This window comes from Eutrigla gurnardus (assembly GCF_963514095.1).
Source record: "Eutrigla gurnardus genome assembly, chromosome: 13".
Lineage (NCBI taxonomy): Eukaryota > Metazoa > Chordata > Actinopteri > Perciformes > Triglidae > Eutrigla > Eutrigla gurnardus.
In genome coordinates this window covers 26,600,455-26,623,641 of record NC_139936.1, presented here as the reverse complement: position 1 = coordinate 26,623,641, position 23,187 = coordinate 26,600,455, and the positions used below count along the sequence as shown (strand labels likewise).

Here is a 23,187-nt window from a genome sequence, read left to right as displayed (position 1 = left end):
TTAGTGGAACTTTTAAGGTTTTGTGTGTGTGTGTGGGGGGGGGGGAGTTCTGCAGACTTAATATAATCCCTCATCTCGCCACACAACTGACATATTTGACAGACAGGGAGGGAAATTACCCCGCAGCAACGAACACAGGCCCCAGGACTGCCCAGATGAATGTAGCAGTACACTCTCCTTTCTCTGTGTGTATTACTGGAACATCTCGGCCACAAACAGACATACATGTGTGAAAATGTGCTGGTGTCTCATTTTGAGCGGAAGTGAAAGAAACTCATCTGTAGCTATTTTACTGCTCACTCATGAGCTGAATGATTGTCTGACGAAAAAAGAAGATGACGTATTCTGCATTCAAATTAAAAACCTTAGCTAATGATTTCTTCCTATGGACAACCACACACATCAGCCAACTGACGTTTGGAGTCATGGTGCTGGAGACACATGAGACATCAATGGCAGTATATATTTCTGCATCATTTCATTTACACATCTAACAAACTGTCCACTTGTCCGAAGGATTCAGTGGAAGTTAATGAACGGAAGTTTGCATATTCTTGGGGAAAAACTAGATGTATTTTTTTTAAGAATTTAACAAAAGAACAAGGCTCTTTATTATGGGTCTTTTATCGCAGGGAAAAGCATATCTGGTTGACTGGGGAGCATAATTGACTGCCAATCTACCTGCTTGCTTGAAGTCTCTTCACAAAACATCATGTAAATATATGAATTTCGCCTGCCGTTGGTTCCTCTCCATATGGAGTAAGAGATAATTACTACTGTGTCATTATGTGCTGTAGGTGGAACACTGGGAATTCACTTCATAGAGCTCATCTCTTTACTTTCAAACAGCTTCATGTGTTTAGTATTCCTCTCGGCTAGTGTGGTGTCTTGTGATTATGGAAACTTTAAAAAAAGACTTCTCCATTTTCTTTCTATTCAAAAACACAACGAAGAATGTCTCTAGGAGTAAATCAATCTAAATATCTATTTATTTTAAGGATATACAACAGGCTCATTTTGCAGGCAAGTGACATTTCAAAACCTGAATCAATGATCTTCCTGCAGTTTGACTGCTGCATTCAAAATTGATTGTGCACATGAATTAATTCAGCAGCTCTCAGTCCTGGTACTTGACTACACATCCAAGCTGGCATTCTGTCCACTGCATGAAAAGTGGGATTTTCGTCAGTTAGCGGCCCTGTAAATTGACGTGGAAGTTCAGGTTTACGACTGCAAACGGCAATTTGCAGGAAACACCGAAAACTGACGTAAATTGCCGGGAATTGACGTGGGCCTTGCTTGGCAGTTGTCCCCCCATGACCCCCCTCCCCGTAATCCTAGGGGAGGCTTTAACATGTAAATGAAAATGCTGTGAGCTATACAAATGCAAATCAGGGTAGCAGGGGGAGTTTTCCCCCAGGTGACATTTTTCTGAAAGGTTTTAACTTCATTTCATCTTCATTCAAAGATATAACTTAATTTCATCTTCATTCAAAGATACACAAAACAATTTGCTTCAACAATTACTTTTAATCAGGCTTTGCCACAAAGGTAAAATGTACATTCATGCAAACAACATCACAGTCTCCTAGAGCTCAACCACTGTGCATAGTGGCATGACTACAGTGACCCTTTCTGTGCTTAAATGCACAGTGGATGTGTTAACCACACATCTCCCAGCAATGCGCTCAACAGGCAGAAATGATGCTGGGTATGACGTGTCTGTTCCCTGCAAGCTCCAAACTCCATAAAAATGTCTGTCCGGATGGGGATGAAGCCAGGAAACTTGCGCAGTAACATGTTTAAATGCAGTACCTTTTGACACAACATTAACAACTATAAACTGCTTTATAATGGCTGGTCGTAGTTCTGCTAGAGGGTCAAGGATGGGTTCATAGATCATAGATCTCGGCTGTGTTCGAAATGCCATACTAACGTCTTACTCGTACTTAATTGTGACGTAAATTTGAGTACGTAGTGCGTTCACATACAATAGTATGTGAATTTGTGCACGCGAGAAATGCCCGGATGTATACTGCATTGGCAAGAATTTCTGAGTACAGCGGACCTTGCTAAATCTACTCAACTTCCCAAAATGCATTGCGGCTCGTCTGACTTCACAAGTTTTGGATAATGGCGGACGACTGCGGTGATTCTGGCGAGGAGCCCGACACAAACCGCGTACACATGTAAGTATACTGTAACATGACTTTTATGTTTCCAGCTGACTTTTAAATCGTATTGATAATGAACGTTACTTTATTGTTGTTGGCATTGTACGTTAACGCTACGAATCGAAGGTCCTTCCAGCCGGCTAGCCTACTGACGCTAATTTACCATTTAGGGGTTAGCGAGAGCAAGCGAAGCGGAAAATGTGCCGTTTTTACCGACGTTAACTAATAATATAGTGCTTATGTTAAACCGTGGTTATATATTTACTAACGGTGATTAATAATGCCGTGCACCGTTGTCCGTTAAAGGGACTGATGCAGACACCGGGCGCCTCATTCAGTGGGGGGAACGAGGCGGAGACGTTCACGTTCACCGGCAGCAGGAATGCTGCTCTGAGAGGCTTCACTTAAGAAAATGTGGTTTAAATGTTATAATTCTTATATCCAGGACTGCTGGAGACTCTCAGGATGTCCCAGGACTGCTGGAGACTCTCAGGATGATTGCGGTAAGAATATGTTCGGTGACTGCTAGCTAAGCTAAAATTAGCAAAGCAAGCCCAAGCTAAAAGTAGCTTAAAAGCTAATAGTCCAAGCTAAAAGTAGCATAGTAGCCTTGTAAAAGAACAAGAGAGAGGAACCAGTGTAACGTTAAGTTGCTTTGTTAAGTGTACGTTGTTGGTCTTTTACAGGAAGCAGTACGCCGTCTTCACAACTCGGAGACGAATTGTAGGCGCTACCAACCGGAGCAAGGGTACGATTTAAAGAATATGCTTTCATTCTGCTGTATAAGGAAATAGATGCGTTAACAGTAGATACCGATCTTAACTGTTCATTTTGTTTTCACAGACGAACCTCGCCTCATAACGAAGCTGTGACCTCTTACTTGCTCGGAGCTTTGTCCGCAAGTCCGGATTTCTGACGCCGATAGTGACGCCATTGTGTGTAAGTAACTTTTACTGTTTTCTTCTTCCTTGTTTTAATTTTACTGTGACTTAAGTTTTCTTATTCATACCACTCATTTAATTGTTTTCCAGCTGCCTGTAAGACATACTATGAAACGGTACGCAGGAGCTTCAGACACACACAGCCTGATCTCGCATCGCAGGCGGAAGCTGTGAAGAGGTCAGCTCGGAGTCGTTCCAGGAGAAAGAGGGTAAGACTTATTAGACTTATTAGATCCGTCTTTGGTCAATGTGACCAAACCTACCTAAACCTATTTTCAGGTGCATTAATAGATGTGTTGTGTCCATGCGCAGTGCATCGCGCAGTACTGATTGTCTTTATTGATTGTTTTACAGCTGCTGGAAGCGAGACGGAGTGTGCTTGCTGGCGATGAGGCGGACCGTTGGAAGTGCGCCACCACAGACATGATGTCTGATGAGGAGGACGGCGTCGTTGGCGGGGTGTCTGGATGGATTGTGCGACCTCCATCCTCTCGTAGCCAGGAGCTCACCGAGCTCTGTGCGACTCTACAGTCGCGATTAGAGAAGACTCCCAAGTACAGGGCCACGCACCGCAGGCGGCTGTAAAATTGACCAAATTCGGACAGAATGTCGCCAGTTCATTTGTGTGTTGTGTTGTCAATAAAGCTCTTTCTTTGAATACTTCCTCCTGGCAATTTTTCCTTTCCTCAATAAATTCATTCATATTTATATTTATAAATATATAAATAAATAAAAATAAATGTGTATATATATGTATAAATATATATGTGTGTGTGTATATATATATATATATATATATATGTATGTATATATGTATATATATATATAGTGATAGATCTGCTAACCAATCACTAGTGATTATTCTTGTTTAAAAGACCCAGTGTGACCAATAGTAACACATCTGCCAACGGGGGTGGGGTTTACATTTATAATGACTCATCAGGTTGACCAATAGTGACAGATATACCAACGTGGGTTGGCTTTACATTTATAATGACCAGATCTGCCAACCAATCACGAGCGATTATACTTGTTTAAAACTAGTGGTTTCATCCAATCCTGAGTGAGGATATTCAAGCCATCTCTGGCCAGGCGGGGTTTCGCCGCTATTCATATGCTAATTAGAGCCTTCGCTGTGGTTCGTTTCCGACAATTTTCGGCACAGACGAACGCGGCGTTCGCAGCCTGTAAATTGTCGTTAACTCCCGAAAATTAGGGAGATTTTCGGGCGTTTACAGGGACGAAAATCCGACTTTTCATGCAGTGGTCCTTTCGATGACTCAATGACATTCATCTAAAATCCCGGATGTTGAATTGGTCTCTGACTATACAGCCTAGGAGCTGCAATACTTGAGAATTAAGATGTATTATCATTATCCACAGTCACAACCAAAAACCCACATTGGAATTGAAAATACAGTATTTATTTGTTATTATGTCGTAATACACCAAACGTGATGCTGCAGCTTATAAATTTGTTCCTAAAGCTGGATGAGAAAGCCAAAAATCTTCCCTCCCTATCAGAGACTGTCAATAGAAAGTGGATGTTGTCATGGTGACATCACATTGGTTTGTGGACTACAGTTTTAACGCCTCTAGCTCAGCATTTTGGCCGTCGCCATCATAGATTTTGGCCGTAACCGTAATTTTAGCAACCAGCAATCTGATGTGAAGCTGCAAAGTTCTCTTCCATAATTCAAGGTCAACTTTACAGCGAAGTGTTAAAGTCATCTTAGTAGCTAACTGCATTGTTAGCGACAGTAGCAGGGCCGTAGTCACAACCTTTCCAACACAAGGTAACCCCGCCGTAAAGCATCCCCTGCTTTATGATCTGGTGTCAAAATGGACCATAATGTACTGAATAAACATCATGATGTATTGAAGAAGACCTGAAACTATTGATTGAACTCATGTTTACAATGTTTACTGAGACAAGTAGGGTCATTTTCTCATCCATTTCCTTGCAATCAGACCAGAGGAGCCACACCCTGATGGCCAACAGAGAGAATGAGAGTTAAGGGCACTTCAGAATGAACCCTTCTCTAATTCCCGCCCCGCTTGGTTACTGTTGCTACACCTGTCAAGCTATTGAACATGGCATGTGAAAAATTGCATTTTCAACGATATCAGTGAGAAGCTTTTCCAAGGCAGAGATAAGTAGACAGAAAGGACTACAATATGCATTTGAGAGCTACATTCACAATATGATTTGTTGGCAGAGTATTGTGAACAAAGAGTAAATTCAAATTGAGGGAAAAGCTCACTGGTCCCAATGCAAAAGTCAGGCACCACAGATCTTGAAACATTTTATTTTTTAACTAATGTTTAGTTATAACTTGTAGCTTCCATCACCCAATATACTGAATGTTTTAGCCCATTGCTAGCAAAGACAATCTTGCCTGCTATTTTTTAAAGCGCGACTGGATATTGCTCACACATCGTGGACTTGTTCAACACATTGGATCTGATAAAGGAACAACAGGAAAGTCCAACAAAATCCTGCACAAGTTTGCCACACCAATATCACAAATCAAGGGATGGTAAAATAAAGGCTGTGCCCACATCATGGGTGGTAGTCTTGATGGCCGACAGCTAACGTTTCCTTAGCATCTTACCCAGGAGCAAACAGAGGAATTTGTGTTCATCTTTGGTTGGATTAAGCTGGTCTTCCACAGCGTTTAATCCAAATACAATACTTTTCTTGCATTTTGTCAGTATGTGTCGATACGATTCCATTAAATGAAGATGAATTATCATGTTGAACTACTGCCCAGCCCTAATTGGCCCTGGTCAGTACTGTAACATAGAAACCAGAAGTGAAAAGAAATGGGTATCATTATGCAGTTAGATTATGCACATCACAGTTCTGGTCAGAGATTCTCTAGCATTAAAAGACGACGTTACTAATACATTTTATGGCCACATTGACAACACTGGCATATTATCACCGTCAAAGTCAATATGATGAATGTGTTAGCAAACAGTTGCCTCCACATTCGACACACGAAAACATTATTTGAAGTAATGTTTCTGTCTAGCGGATGTAAATGATGTACGTCCAATGTTCACTCTACTTGGTGTTCTGGTTTGCTCTCCACTAGCTCCCCAGAAATGTAGACAGCTTTTTACCTGCTAAATGCTATGGTAATGAACTATGTTCACCAACTACCCTGTGTGTCTCCTGTTTGATGCATACATTGGTTTATCAGAGCTGATTAGAGCAGTGACACATCACCAAAGTAGTTGAAAGATGCTTAAATTCTCCATAGAGCTGAGGGGAACCGAATATTTGGGTGCTAATTTTTTCTTGTCCCTATGAGCAACCCCTTTCAAATTCCATCCCTTTTTACTTTAAAAATATAGACTATAGCACCATTAGGTTGAACTGAAGTCATAAAAAAACAGATTTACATGTTCTTAATCTGTGCTGTTGTCACCAGGCTCCAGTGAAAGACTCTAAACAAAACACTTTACAGTACGTATTCTGATTGAAGTTACAGTCACAAGCAGAGTGTTGTAGCACTACCTGGAAGCTCACATGGAAATGTTGACAATTAACCTGGAAGAAAGCCATCCACAAACTTGCAGTCAAGTTGAGATAATGGGTTGGTAATAATAATGTCTTGGTTGCATCTGGGGAATTTTACACATCCCTGTTTTTAATTGAAATGCTGTCTACTCTGCAATCTCTATAGCCAAGGGATGTCTCTTTGCAGATAATGTCCCAAAAAATGTAAATGAAATTCCAGGAAATGCGTATTGAGGGTTCAGGCCAACCAGACTGCAGTTTGCATCTTCCCTTATGCATTTTAAGGTTATGGGGGTAAAGACATTAAGACATTCTGGCAAGAAAAACACAGGCAAGGCAGAATATATTGAAACAGTCATGGAGCTCACATTTTTTCCCTCTTTTCCTACAATCAGCTCTTGTGTCTCTATGCAATGTTTATTCACATCAACACATATTTCCAGTTCTGAAAACTGTGAATATCACATGGTATCAAGTAATTTTTCAAAGCTGTTGTGTGAGTGATCAGCATATCAACAGAGAAATAGAGAGTCATTTAGGTGACACTTTTTTAATCACTCACTCAATTACTACTCCCCAATCAATGTGCAGGGAGGTATAGAGGACTATATATAGGACTATGTAGAGGACTATGTAGAAAACTATGTAGAAGATTATGTAGAGGATTATGTAGAAGACTATGTAGAGGACTATGTAGAGAACTATGTAGAGGATTATGTAGAGGACTATGTAGAGGCTTATGTAGAGGACTGTATAGAGGACTATGTAGAGGACTATGTAGAGGCTTATGTAGAGGACTGTATAGAGGACTATGTAGAGGACTATATAGAGGACTATGTAGAGGATTATGTAGAGGACTATAAAGAGGACTATGTAGAGGATTATCTAGAGGACTTTGTAGAGGACTATGTAGAATACTATGTAGAGGACTATGTAGAGGATTATGTAGAGGACTATAAAGAGGACTATGTAGAGGATTATCTAGAGGACTATGTAGAGGACTATGTAGAATACTATGTAGAGGACTATGTAGAATAAACTCCGGGTTCGCTAACTACGTTGTTGGTGCTTAGTTTTATGTGTAAGGACCCATATCATGCTACTGAAGAGGTTTGGTGCTATTTTGAGCAATATTAGTGGTTAAAATATGCCGTTGTGGATGCGTTAGGCGCATCGCCCCAATCTAATCAGTGTTAAAGCTATGGGGCTGTTAGCGTCTTTCGAGTCTTTCTCGATACATGGGTGATCACTGAAAAAAATGTCTGGATGGCTTATTTGATGTTTTTTCATGGCGAAAAAGACTATGGGGTCCATTTTCGCCGGTCTTACACTTTAAGTATCAGTTAAGTACCTTTCATAATTTTCCTCTGATAAAAAGTGGTATCAGTGCATCTGTATTAGTAAAGGCTTCACATTCCGGTGCATATACAGCTTCTGTCATTTATGTTTCTGTTCCCACAACAATATACAGAGAACATAGGAATTTTATACTTACTTACTTACAAATGTTGATTAATTGTGATTAATCCACAGCTACCTTGTGATTAATCTGATCAAAATCATTAATTGTTTGACAGCCCTATTTTTAATTAATAAGCCTTAGAAGTGTTGCTCCAGTACTGCGTTTTGGTGATCACCATTTTCGATTGCCATCTTGGAATTTTTGCTTCTTGTGAACAGAAGTGAATATATTCAGACTGCAGAGGAGTGACGGGTGGATCTGACGAACACTGGCAGATTGTAACCCTGATCAGCAACCTCATTGGATCTGGTTCCATCTGGCTTCTTGTGTGAAGCGGTTAATAATCTTAGCTCCTATACTTCAAAGTAACTTTACAGTATTAAAGTATTAAAGTCGTCCTGTATTAGCTGATTGTATTGTAAGTATGGTAGTGATGGTAGTGGCACCATGGAAGCGATGTGTCAATCACAAGGTAGCCACCCTTCAAGCATACCCTGCTTTGTCGTCCAGTTAATTCATTAATTCAAACAGCATAATTATTTACTAAATGAACATCATGCTGGATTTAAAGGACCTCACCAGTGTTACTACATGTCATTGTCCATCAACCACATCGGCCACCTAGTTTACATAAACCTCTACCATGTATAAATTGCTTTAATTTTCAGATTGTTTGTTTATGTTTTGTCCATATTCAATACGTTTTATTAAGGTTAGTTAGAACTCACCTCGTTAAAATCCTCCTTCTAGCTCAAATTAGTTTGAAATTCAGTTCTTGCAAGGAATTACTACACCTACTATTCCTGGTGAGATATCATTCAGCCCAACGACTGTCTTGGCTCTGTTGTGATTGACAGCTCAGAGGGTGGAACTAAAGTATAAAGAAGGTTCCCATAATTTGTGTTGACCGCGATGTGTGTTGCCACTCGTTTTCCTGAGGCCATTCCTATAAGGAGAATCACAGCTCAAGCTTTGAACCAAGTACTTTACCACTTTTGGTTGGTTTGCCTTCTTTGCCTGTCTCTCTGTCACAAACATCTATAAAATGGAGGATGATGATGTAGAGAGAGATAGATGTAGAGACCCTTTTAGCTGTGCCTCTCAAAAGTGAATTCCATCAAGTTGCTGCCCTTTCTCTTTGATATGCCAGCCAATTTGCTGGCGCGACCATCAGTGCCTGCTAGTTCTCTTTAAATACTTCAGCCTTGTCAGATCATTTCAAGATTCAAACCCGAGTCTGAGACATCTAACAGAGACAATTACGTGAACAGATTAACTAACGCTCAGATAATGAGTGAGTCAATATGTGCTTGTTAAGTGTTGCTGTATTTCCTGGTGATGATATGGAGAGAGCGTTCGATGCCTCTCTATATCAATCGTACCAAATAGCAGAAGGATGTGAAATGCTCAATTCATCTGAAATGATCTTAATTACCTTGTCAAAATGTACTCAAATTAAGGTGGGGGCCGCAGTCACTCTTCAAAGAGGGTTTTAATGACGTTTATAATTCACATGGAAAATAGGCAAGCTGACAAGGTCTGTCTAATTACTTATCCCTTTGGCCCTGAAAACAAAAGCAGCTCTCTGATGTATGCTGATGCTCAGAAAGCCATGTCATCTTCCCAAAGCCATTTCAGGCTGAGGACTGCTGCACGTCACTGTTAAACAGCAAACTACTTTCCAAACGCACATCTGTTGAGGCGCAAATCCTGGATTTATCTGAGATGAGCAAGTAAAAGCAAGACAGTATAAATCTGAAAAGATCTATGCACAGATGCATAAATGCAAATCACCAACATATTTTATGATGTCGGCTGATTGAATGCAAAACCCTACACTAAATTCAACAACAACCCAAAGCATATAAGCATATGCAGAGCAGCTCCACATCACCATATGCTGGCACTATGTCCCGCAACAGCTGCAGAGATGACTCTGAAACAATACACAACATATACACAACTTTTACAGCTGTATCTATTTCCACTTGTTTCTTCTCCCGTGGACGTCTGCAGGCTGGAACCTACAGTAATGAACCATGGAGTAAGTAAAGTCCAGTCCATTAGGAACTAACAGATTGATTCAGCCACTAAATAATGCAGGCATTGAAAAAGACAAATAAATGGTAAATGGTAAATGGCCTCATTTATATAGCGCTTTTCTCCAAAGCGCTTTACAGGAATGACTGTCATTCACCCCATTCACTCACACATTCACACACTGACGGCAGAGTCAACCACGCAGGGCGACAGCCAGCTCGTCAGGAGCAATTAGGGTGAGGTGTCTTGCTCAGGGACACCAGGCACTCAGCTAGGAGGAGCCGGGGATCGAACCAAATGCCCAATCAATATCCAATGCTATTGTTACCTTTATGCAGGCTGTATTGATGGAGAGCAGATGTTTCCTTCCATGTTGTAGCTCTCTAGCAGGGATGGGATGAGCAAACAGAGCAGCCTTTTGATCCAAAATAAAAGTAAGACTAAGGGCCCTAGTTTCGTGGCGCAGCGCAGGGCGGCACAGGGCGGCGCAGGGTGGCGGAGCCGGCGTATTGCAAGTTTCGACCCACGCAGCCTTGCACACGGTCAGTTTGGCAGTTTGGTGGATCGCCTGCGCCAAGGTGGGTGTGGCGGCGCAGCAGGGGGAGGCGTCACAGATTCAGCTTGGCGTAGCGGAAGTTTCGTGGCAAAAAGCCTCGCCGAGACTTCGCCGAAAGCCCGCCAGCTCCAACCTAGTCTACTCTTGGCGTAAGGCGCAAGGCCTTAAATTAAGTCCAGTGGAGTGGAAGTTTGGCTGACCGGTGCGCAGTGCGTACACATCACCAAGTCCTCACAGGCAGGTTTCCACAGTTCCAGGCACATTTAAATGCAATAAATAATCACAACAAACACTATTTCAAGGTTGTATCAGCGATTCTGGTTGCCCTCACTTCCGTTGCAAGATCCAAAACAAACAGAGCCAGCTAGCCCCTCCCTCCCGTGTTTTGAAAATGATCATGGACTCGCATTTTCATGAACGTCCCACCCACCCCTTGTCTGTGATTGGTTGGAACACTGTTTGTTTTGCTTTTGAGGTGTTGGTAGTACCATTTGTTTTTGTGTGCGATCTTGGAGCCTAGGCTGCCTAGAGAGACGCGTTTTTTTGACAGCCTGCTTATGGGGCAGGCAGCTAGCGGATCGTGAGGTAAAAACAGATGAATGTGATCATTTATGTTTCGGCCCAGAATCGCTGTTCCAACCTTTAATGCAACCAATTGAATCAACACGTGAATTTATATCTATATAGATTGTCTCGTCACATCTGACGTCAGATCAAAGGCGGATGGCACGCGTAACGGAAACTCAGCCTCTCGGACCAAAACATCTCCCTCTCTCTCTCCTGTTTTTTATAATATCGGCATTGTTATTATTATGATACGCACGCACAGCACGTGATGCGCGTGGTGGGAGCGGCGGCGCTGCTTCTGTCATCGGGTTGCCAAGTGACGAAACTTGCACTGCACCTCCCCTAACGCATTAAAGGTGAGGAGAGGAGCTCATTTGATTGGTGAAGATCTGAATCGGCTGTGTTAATCCCAGTCCACGCCTCATCTCCTCCTCGTCTCCCACTCACGCCTTCTTCTCATCCCTCTTTCCCACTTGCACGGGTGGGAGTGACGGGAGGAGTGCCTGCACTAGCCTGCGCGGTGCACGAAACTTGCAAAGTCCAGGAAGACACACCCCGTCGGCGTGGCGCACGTGCGCTGCGTGCTGACTACGCCTAGTCTACGAAACTAGGGCCCTGAGACTGAACAATGTCAGGACAAGTCCAGACCAAGACCAGCCTCTCCCAGTATTTAACCTGTAGCCATTCAATTGTTGATTCTTTAGAGGATAGAAAACACGTACAAATAAAAAACTCAGATTTTAGCGTATCTGTATAGGCTCCCATTGTCATTTTAATTTCCTGATTTTGGGAGAACTTTTCTTTTAATTGCTGCTGTGCACGCCTATACTGGCGGAATAAAATTACATAACTTTTGCAGATTTTATTATTTTTATGCGATTATGCAATTAAAGTTAATGTTAACCTTAAAGGGATAGTTTGGAATTTTGGACATAAGACCTATTTTCCAAGTCAGCCGGTGTGTTCGAGACGTCTGGAGACGTTTTCAAGACATTTCATTCAGTTCTTCTAGTTGCCGAGTTTGCTTGTGCTATGGCTAGCGCAAGTCAATGGTTCTAGTTAGACAGGCATTAAAAACAGTCTTGCCCACTCCACAGTGCACCCGAGGCAAATCAATTAAAACACTAGACTGTCGATGTACATATCTGTGTTGATAGAATAATATTTGAAACAAAACTAACCTTGCATCGCATGAATCATCCATTTTTTGAGGGACTAGTTTCTCAGCAGCAGTGGAATTTTACTTTGCTCCATCAAACTCAAAACTCTAAGACGCGCCGCCCAAAATACTGCCCGTAAATAGGCAATCGAACCGGGCCGAACTGTCGGCACTTATACCGCCAAGGCTGTCTGAAAAGCCCTTGGAGCTCACTCAAACACTGGGCAGCCCACGGCCACGCAAAGCCACAATTACGCACCGCAAACCCGGACCACTGCTCCGTCCGGAGAACCGTAAACCCTCGGACGCGTTGCAGGGATTCCCTCCGGTAAATAGGCACATGAATACCGCCGAATAGTCGGGCCTCGTGCCCTCAGAGCTGGGTGAAAAGCCTTTGGACCGCAGACCAACACCGGGCAGCGTGCGGCTCCGCGAATCCACACATGTGGACTCTCCGTCGGACTCAAAACTCTAAGATGCGCCGCCCGAAATACTGCCCGTAAATAGGCAATCGAACCGGGCCGAATCGTCAGACCTCATGCCCTCAGACCTGGGTGAAAAGCGCTTGGACCTCATGCAAACACCGGGCAGCCCACGGCCCAGCCAACCCACAATTATGCACCGCAAACCTGAACCTCTGCTCCGTCCGGAGAACCGTAAACCCTCGGACGCGTTGCGGGGGATTCCCTCCTGGCGGCCACCAGTCTCCGTTTGTTCGGTCCCGGTTCTCAGCTCCAGTACATCGATAGTCTGCCGTTACAATGGATTTGCGAGCAAGACTGTTTTTAATGCCTGTCTAACTAGAACCATTGACTTGCGCTAGCCATAGCACAAGCGAACTCGGCAACTAGAAGAACTGAATGAAATGTCTTGAAAACATCTCCAGACGTCTCGAACACACCGGCTGACTTGGAAAATAGGTCTTATGTCCAAAATTCCGAACTATCCCTTTAACGTTGATATGGAAACCAGTGCCTTGTCCACAGGATCCCATAGCATTCCACTTTAAGGCATTAAGCAAGAATTCTCTACATTCGTCTCCTCCATTTGATCAAGTGTAACATCAGGATTCCTCAGTTGCCTGAGATTTGCTCTCATGTTTGGAATGAAGCAGTTTGTTGAAGAGGACTCACATATGGTCAGCGCCCAATGTCATTTGCTGCTTGACGGACATGAGCACGCCGGTAATTTTGAAGCTGCCAGAATGGCTAGTATCTACAGATGGCTGGGGCTTAATGCCGCCTCATAACAATATTCCTGTTCTTTTCAAGGTGACTTGTCGCTCTGTGAAGGACTGCAGCCTGTGGGTTTGTTCAGTGATTCTGATATGGCATAAACTGGAAGGTAAATGTTCAAGGTACAACTTTTATGATCTGAATGCTCCTAAGACAACCCAGAAAAGCACACACACACACACACACACACACACAACCAAGCACAAGAGAATTCTTGGTGCGGTATGTTGTGAATGGGCAGACGGAGCTCTGCTGTTACCAATAGGCAGGCTTATCAGGAAATAATTTGCTCTGGTCTTATCACAGCAGACCCTGATAACTCACTGTAGCCTGCAGACGACATTAACCTTTAATCTGTTAGTCCTGGTAAAGGATCAGTGTCAAGCCCAGCATAACAGTCATGTTGCTGCAGCCTTTCAGAAAGTTGACAACAAACCACGACAACAACACACCTAACTGTCAAGGTTACTCAATTAATCTCAGGATCCTATACTTGAGATTTATGGGCTATAGCCTGAATGACAGTGATTTAATCACCGAGATGTAGTACCATGAACAGCTGTACAGTAAATCCCTAGTTTTAGGATCACTATCTTTGAAAAGCACAACTAATGTGTATTTGATTTGCAATGTTAGCCTGGATTTGTACTTGATTCAAGATTGTCCTGCTCTAGATAACTACAGCATAGATGTGTTATACGTGATAAATTTGCTTTGACTGTGTTGTCCACAGTAACTGTGTTTATAGTCCAACCGCTAATGCTGTCGCAAAACATGAAGTGTTTATTTGGCGTGGCATGACTGCATACAAAGTCAATGCAATGACGACGTGAATGTGGCGAAGACGTGAAATTCAGTGACACTGTGTCACTTAAGCCTATCAGCATTGAGATTCTCCTCCCGTCATCCTTATGTTGCTGAATCAGAAATGGAGGAAAAAAGAAATCGTGTATCCCAGCATTCACCCAGACCTATATGATCCCACCTCATATTAGTACCAGACCAGACTATATATGTATAAAACAAAGGCTACATAGTCTGTCGATACAAACAACAACTGCTGTATTTATTCTTCGATGATGTTATCTTGAGTGTTGATGGAGCAGCTACAATTATGGCTCAGCCTACCTATGACCAAGCTCCATTCAGAAAATAAGCATTTTGAAAGTAGTTAGCTTGTCGTCTTGCAGACAGACCTAACAAAGCATGACTTCAGACTTTTTACAAATCACCATCATTATGTTATTTCAGCATCCTTTTGATCCGTTTATTGGAATTAAATCACAGCTAAAAGTATTTTTGGTTCATAGTAAACCGGCCAATGTGTGTCTTGCTAGTGTCAATGAGAAAGAATATAATATGTCAGGAATAATCCACAAAGGGATGTAATTTATTAGAGAATATGCCCTGACTACAGTTGATTTAACAGAAATTGCAATTGCATGTAAGCATACATAGATCCTCTTAATTAGTCATGGAATAATGCACTCTTAGCATTTTAATATGATGAAGATGTTATCTGACAGGAGCCAACCACTTTACAAAATGTACCCGTAATTCTTTCTCGTGTTACAGTTTTTTTTCAATTGTTTACATGCAATTTTGAAAACCGGGTTCTTTTTTTCAAAATATAATCACAATTATCCAAACACCAACCTCAATTTGCATAATTCCTAGATTGTTTGCAAAATGACACACTTCAGTCAAAACATACACACTTCAGTCAAAACATATACACATATTTGTGAAAATGCTATTAGTTTTCATTTAACCAACACAGTCCTCAATGATCAGACACTATTGCAGCCAGTTTCACACTGCTGTGATAAATAAAAAACACATTTGTAAAAAAAACTAATTTTAGGAAATAGCATGTGCTAGATTTTTGGCCAGACATTGTTATGTAAGGGATAATTTAGATGTAAAAAAATAGTGACAAACCCACAACATTCTTCATGATTAGTTTGAGATATAGGGAGAATGTACACAAATAGGCCTACTATAAACTTACCAAGCACTGCACAACACTGATGCTGCAGAATGAATATTTCAAGTATTTATTTTATCTACCTCTTCCTCTATCTCCTTCTTCTCCTCTTCCTCTACCTGGGCCTCCTCCTCTACCTCCTTCTCCTCTTCCTCTACCGCCTTCATCTCCTCTTTGAGCTCCCCCTCTCATTCTCACTCTTCTTCTTCTAGCTCCTTCCATTTTTGTTGAAGACAGGTGAACTCACCTGCTGCCTTTTATAGCACACCTGAGTGCTGCATTTTCAAATAAGCACATGTGTGCTTCCACACTTGGTGGATGTGATTATCCAATTTGTTCATTAGTGTGGTCATTGGCAATCCGGGGCTTTGTAATGACAAGGAAGTAACCTCACAATCCTTATCTGTGTCTAAGGTGTGAGAATGTGTGTAGCGTTTTACAAATCCCTGTGTGTAATGTTTTGCAAAAAGGGTGAAGCAGACATTGTGTGTAATGTTGTGCAAATCTGTGGAGGTGTTTTGCTCCTTGGAGTAGAATTTCGCAAATTGTGTGGACATTTTTATTTTAGTGTGTAAACAATCGTAAAAAACTGTATAGCCAAATAAAAGTATCAAACACATGTCAAAATACATTAGAATACAGGAAATTACATCCAGTCGGTTAAAAAACATTTATTTTGCTTTCGACGCCCATGCAGTGAATACTTTACTTTTATATACCTGTGAGTGACAACATTTCAGCCATGATGGAAGAAACCTGGTTGGCGTTGGTACACTACATTTGTCATCACACATTTGGATCATTCCACCTCCCTTTGAATCCATTTGTATCTACACATCCAGGTGGGTTGTGAGGTTAATCAGCTGTGTTAAAGTGTCCAGTGAGGCAGATGTTCTCAGAATAAACTAAAAGAACACCTGACTGCGTCTACCAACTTGAAGCAGCAACTGTTATTGAGCAGCCTGAGATAATGCTCACTTGCTTCACTTGATTTAGTTTCAGACAGAGTGGATGGCATAAGATGCAGCACACTGTCAAGTTGGTTCTCACGTTTATTGTCAACTTAACTTACTTTACTCAAAAGTGAATCAGATTTGTATGGATGCTACAGTTGACCACGAATAAATGGTCTTTTTGACATACTGTATATATCTAAAAACAGATGTTTGTTCAAATATGGCTGAATTATGACTCAGGGGAGTGCAGTTCTTTGACACAAATTCTGCGAGTGATTGTTCACTTCAACAGGCTTCATGAGCTGTGTATCACATCCACTGATGCAGCTCTTACTTTTGTCAAACTACACTAACTAGCTTCCTGACATTCAGAACAGTGATGCAGCCAGCCGGTCACGTGCGTTTCTAAAAAAAGGGAAACAATGGCTGAAGTGCCTTAAACTTGCATTCTCTCTGCTGGCCATCAGGGGGCGACTCCTCTGGTCGCAAAAAGAAGTCTGATTACATGAAAGTTTACGAGAAAATGGTCCTACTTCTCTCTTGATGTATTTCTCAGTAAACATTGTAAACGTGAGTTTATGGTCTCAATCTCTAGTTTCAAGTCTTCTTCAATCCAGCATGATGTTCATTTAGTACATTATTGTCCATTTAGAGTCCACCAGACCAGAAAGCAGGGGATGTTTTAGGGTGGGGCTACCTTGCGAGGGACAGGTTGTTACCGCAGCCTCACTACAATCGCTACTATGCTACTAATGCTACCAATGCAATTAGCTACTAAGATTATTTTAAGACTTAGCTGTAAAGTAACCTTGAATTATGAAGCTAACTTGGTCAACAGCTTCACACCAGAAGCTGCTCGGGGTGCCGCTTACGTTACTGGGTGCACAAATTCCAATGTGCTGAACTTGAGCCTCAGAGGGAGGAGAAGAAGGCGTGAGTGGGAGACGAGGAGGAGACGAGGCGTGGACTGGGATTAACACAGCCGATTCAGATCTTCACCAATCAAATGAGCTCCTCTCCTCACCTTAATGCGTTAGGCGAGGTGCAGTGCAAGTTTCGTCACTTGACAGCCCAATGACAGAAGCAGCACCGCCGCTCCAACCACGCACATCACGCGCTGTGCGTAAAGTCAAAATAATTATAATGCCGATATTATATCACTATAGAAATTGTAGGGCACATTTTAGGCATGTATATCACAAAACAGGGTCAGGGTGCACAGCTCATCATCTGCGCTCCACAGCTGCACCGGATTCCCCGTCCAACACCAGAACGGCGGGACACCGGGACCTCGCGTGCCGCTCAGACCAGCTGCAGCCCCAACTCCGGTTCCAGCTCGCGGCAAAGTTGCGCGTTTCTCCATACTGCGGAGGCGCGAGACCTCAGACCAGGCACGAGCTGCTGTATTTTTTTTAAAGATTTTTTTAGGCATAGACGCATTTTATCAGCAGTGGATAGATATGAAAAACAGGAGAGAGAGAGGGAGAAGTTTTGGTCCGAGAGGCTGAGTTTCCGTTACGCGTGCCATCCGCCTTTGATCTGACGTCAGATGTGACTGGGCAATCTATATAGATATAAATTCACATGTTGATTCAATTAGTTGCATTAAATAGTGTTTGTTGTGATTATTTATTGCATTTAAATGTGCCTGGAACTGTGGAAACCTGCCTGTGAGGTCGCGCACCGTCAGCCAAACTTCCACTCTGTCAGCTGTGATTCGCCTTGAATGAATTGACTTTATTTACGCCTTGCGCCTTGCCACGAAACTTCCGCTACGCCAAGCTGAATCTGTGACGCCTCCCCCTGCTGCGCCGCCACACCCATCTTGGCGCAGGCGATCCACCAAACTGCCAAACTGACCGTGCGCAAGGCTGCGCAGGTCGAAACTTGCATTGCGCCGGCTCCGCCACCCTGCGCCGCCCTGCGCTGCGCCACGAAACTAGGGCCCCATATAGTGAGTTATTTCGGACACAGCCTAAGATTTCAGTTGTGTGAAAATGCATTGATTTTTGTTTCCTAAATCTGTCTCTAAGCCCTGTAATGATGTTTTATATTATTGTTTTACTGATCTATGTCTTTATTTAAATTTGAATTTGATGATTAATTGTTCACTTAAACGCAGTGCTTATCCATGTCTTCCTAAATGCAGTTTCAAAGGTGCATTGACATTCCCTTACCTTAGTCTATGAATTGTCGATTTAGAAAATATATTATGAAAATGATAATTTGGGAAGGTTTCAGTCGACAGATTTACCACAGTACAACGCTTGTGCCTACAGAAACTTTGAAATTAAAGGCAATGTGCCAATCTCCTGAGATGCTATATAAGCAAAGACTCAGCAATGCAGGAGCGGCTAGAGACACATTACAAGATAAACTTCTATTGACACTTCTGGCAGAATTCCTTGTTTCTGTCCCTGACCAGTTGTCCCTGTTTGTGAACGCAGCCTTGTGGCAAGCATTAAAAAGGTGACAATTCCTAAGTTGCATATAGATGGGAAATGTGTTTGTTCTGAGGTTAAGCACATACAGGACGAATATGTCCAGCTGATTGTAAATTATTTTGCAATGATAATGCAGCCTCAAATAATGAATGGCTGAGAGATTGATCTATTCCTTACTACATGCTTGAAACATCATTTACATATCCGTTTTCTTTGTGTCTTCTTTTCAGTTGCAGGTCCTAAATTATTTCACATGTGAACAAACAGCAAACTTTGGAAACATTTTTATGATTTATTTTCCCTTCCCTTGGTTTAATTTTATTCCCGTCCACCTGCAGCCCTTGCACATTCTAGCCTCCCTTCTGCTTACAAAGAGTCCAGATCCTGCAAGTCTTTCCATCCCGAGCAATCTCCAGAAGCCTGAACTCACAGTGAATTATAAATATGCCATAACCTTTCTGTATGAACCCTGCCTTTCATCAGTCCCCTGTAGTCAGATGGTCCCAGGCAGCCTCAGCTATTGTGAGCTGCCCAGGCTAATTGTTGAACATGTTCTTGTCACTCAAGCCTATCCGAAATGGCGACTCCTCAGCCAGCACGACAATGAGCTGCCTGAGCCGTAATTGCCGTCCACTCGCCAGAAGCCCATCTCCATTCCATTAGTGGCTGTACAATCTGGATGGTTGAGGCTGGTTGTTGACTGCGGACCTTATTCCAGCCTGTGCTGAATAGACCCTTTTTCTGTGTTTCATTTTAACGCGTTTCATTTTTACACTGACAGGCCAAATAGGAGGTGAGGTAATTGCATCGTGATGGCATTGTGTTTCGCAGACAGAGAGGCATGTTCTCTTCACTTCATTAATCAGAAAGCTACAGTAAATATTAACTGCGAAAATAAGTCAATGAGGAGCTTGTGTGTGTGAGAGCCAAAATTAGTTCACTGTCACACTATATCACACAGTTCAATAGAGCTGTTCTAACTTTACTTAGCTGCTGCAGCTGAATTGATCTCCCCCACAAACTGCAGCTAACTCAGTTGCATGGTTTGTTAGGTACATATCAGCAGCTCCACTGAATGAGAAACCACCATGTAACCTTGGGTGAGGCAGTCGCCACAAACACAGTGCTGACTTGACACTCTATCATAATGGCAAAACAACTATCAGATAAAGACACAAAGCTCGATGGCCACCATTATTGGTCAAAACATGCTATTAATGCAGAGGGAAAGCCACTCTTTGTGGAACAATTAGAGGCTCTGAAATGGTCACCGACAACAGTGAAAAGTCTCTGGCTACATAATGAACAGCTGCAATCTGTGAACCAAGATCCATTCTCCTGCCTCCATTCGAGTGCTTTCAAAGGCAGCCGACAATTTAGAGGTGTTGTTGAAGCCATCTCAAGATTTTGAAATGGATGAGTGGGGAGACGTTAAATGAAGGAGTGGGATGTTTCAAGCATATCTCATTCCAATAAGCCAAAGGAGTGTGTCTGGTTCCACTCGGCTGGAGAGAAACATTTTCTGAATTTAAACGCTAGCCAATTCTTCAGCAAGCCCTTCACTCACATGGAGCGTTAAATTCAACTCAAAGCAGCAGCAAACGAGATTTACATTTTCCGTATACAGGCTTTAGAGCCTTTGGGTTGGTTGAAGATTTGCATTAAGGGGATTTTTTTCCTCCTCCACTCCCATCGAAGAAATTTTGTTAAGTTTAATCATGGTTTCTGTTTACGCCCCTGGGTTTTGTATCTTAAGCTGTTTCCCCCCTGGCTGGGAAACATAAGAAAGCTTCATCATAAGCTGTTTCAAAGTCTGAATATAGATTTCACAAATCATTCTGACGAGGACTTTACATGTAAAAATAACCCACTCAAATATTGGATTTGTAATTATGGCTTTTTGTGTGGCCTGTACGAAAGCACACAAAAAAAACCCTGAGGCTTTGAAGGAAGGCCTCATTAAAAACCAACATTTCTTGCGGTATTTCTCCAAGCAATTTAATCTTCTGCTGAACACAGTGACTTTAATTTCAGTTTAAAAAAGAAAACTCAACATTTCTTTATTTATCTTAGTATCATTCCAATTTGACTGCATTTTGACAGCGACAGCAGTGACAATCTGTGGTCCTTACCCGCATGCCAAGCTCAATGTTTTCACCTCCGTAGACCTCCATGCCAGGATCCAGCAGACCAATATCGCCAAAGTATTCCCGATCAACCACAAAGGAGCAGCCAATCATAGCTGGAGTTCTGGATGATCAAAGAGAGAACGCATCATTTGAATATTATTATCCAGTCAGTAAAGCTTTATGCAGCCATATATCATGCTAACATATTCATTGCAATCAAGGCAGAAGATATTTCAGGTTTTAATTCAGTTCGGTTGTGCCTTCCTTAGATAAGAGAGTCCAGAATGGCTGTGAACGCTTTGACAAAGTGACATCATGATGACCTGAACAGAAGTGACCATATTTGGACAGAGGAGGAGCGACGAGTGGATCTGACGAACACAAGCAGCAGAGCGGCACCCCGAGCAGGAACCTAACTGGATCTAGATCCATCTGGATTGTGGTGTTAAGCTGTTAACAAAGTCACCTTCATAATTCAAGGTCGACTTTACAGCTAAGTGTTAAAGTCACCTTAGTAGCAAACTGCATTAATAGCTACAGCAGCGACGGTTGCTGTGGTAGCAACCAAATAATCACAAGGTAGCCCCACCCTAAAACATATCCTGCATTATGGTCTATTTGATCTTTAATGAACATCATGCTGGATTGAAGAAGATTTGAAACTAGAGATTGAGACCATAAACTCGAAGAAGAATAATTGGCTTCACTTTTCAGAACTGGAGGTTGCTGCCTGATTCATCATCATGAGCTATATTCCTCATTACACATCGTAATGTTATACAATGTTAATATACCATATTAAGATGTCCAGCTTTTATATTTATCTGAAATTAAAAGTAACCTAGAAAAATAAAATAAAATGTGACACCAGCCCTATTCCCCCGTCCCAGTAGAGCAAAACAATCTAGCAAGGCATTTTACCAGTAATTCTTAGACTTCATTATACTTACTACACATTTTTAGGAGACAAATCTTAAAATACTTTCAGAACTAGGACAACGTGAGAACTACACAAGTTCAGAGATAAATAGAAAGAGATAAAGAGCGTTAATCACAAAGAAGTTATTCTATCTTTACGAAAAGAAATGGTCCTCCTTTAGCTGATGTCCCCCCAGGGCTGCTTTTATTATCTGTCAGGTCTTAAGTGCTCTGGGGAAAAGACCCACAAAAAGCACGAAATCTATACGGAGTACCGAGATCTGTTATTTTTTACTCTAAAGTGACCAATGAGTGGCTTATTCTTCTTTCTTTGATGACGCCCAGGGCAAGTACACCATTTAATGTCCCACACATTCTGTATAGAAGAGACCTATGTACCCTATGCAGTATGTATGTATGTATGACATGGGAGTAGAAAGTACTAGAAGGAGGACTGCATTATGATTCACTGACTGTGTATTTAAAGAGTGCACTGAGTCATGTGGGAGCCAAAAAGAAAGGTGCTTTTAGGTTTAGAGCCCATATAAAACACTGTCTGAGCCATTGCCATAAGTGTTATTTTTAAAATCCGAAGATAAATAAATCTCTGAAAAAGGGGATGGATGTAAATCCACCCGGACCATTATAATACCAAGAAAAGCTTTCTTACTATTTGTGTTACCATAAATCTTTATGGCTTGACATTCATAGTTTGTGTTACAGACAAATTGATGTGAGTTGCTCAATGTGAGACATTTTAAAGAAACCGTGTGTCTTAATGGAATTTTCTGATTAAATGGTATATATATATATATATATATATATATATATATATATATATATATATATATATATATATATATATATAACATGTGCCTGTCACTCTGGACCGCAGGACGGGTTTGGTCTTCGCGGAAAAGGAAGACGCAGATGCTATAAGGTAAAGGACATGAAGTGCAATGTGTCACTACCTGAGAGAAACGTCTTTCTGGAGTATCATGGGATGGGACTTCAGAGTGAGTAATGAGGCCAGCCACTTTCACACACCTATGGTGCAGCATTGGGGGCAATATGGGGTTCAGTATCTTGC

The 23,187-nt window shown here is 42.0% G+C and overlaps 1 protein-coding gene across 1 annotated transcript in view; it reads right to left on the bottom strand.

The window, feature by feature from the left end:
• Nucleotides 1-23,187, bottom strand: part of galnt9 (polypeptide N-acetylgalactosaminyltransferase 9) — a 183,699-nt gene that overhangs the window by 42,458 nt on the left and 118,054 nt on the right. Inside the window, exon 6 of the mRNA XM_084024144.1 lies at nucleotides 21,183-21,300. Within this exon, the coding sequence (XP_083880270.1) occupies nucleotides 21,183-21,300 (118 nt within the window). The remainder of the gene's footprint in view (nucleotides 1-21,182; nucleotides 21,301-23,187) is intronic.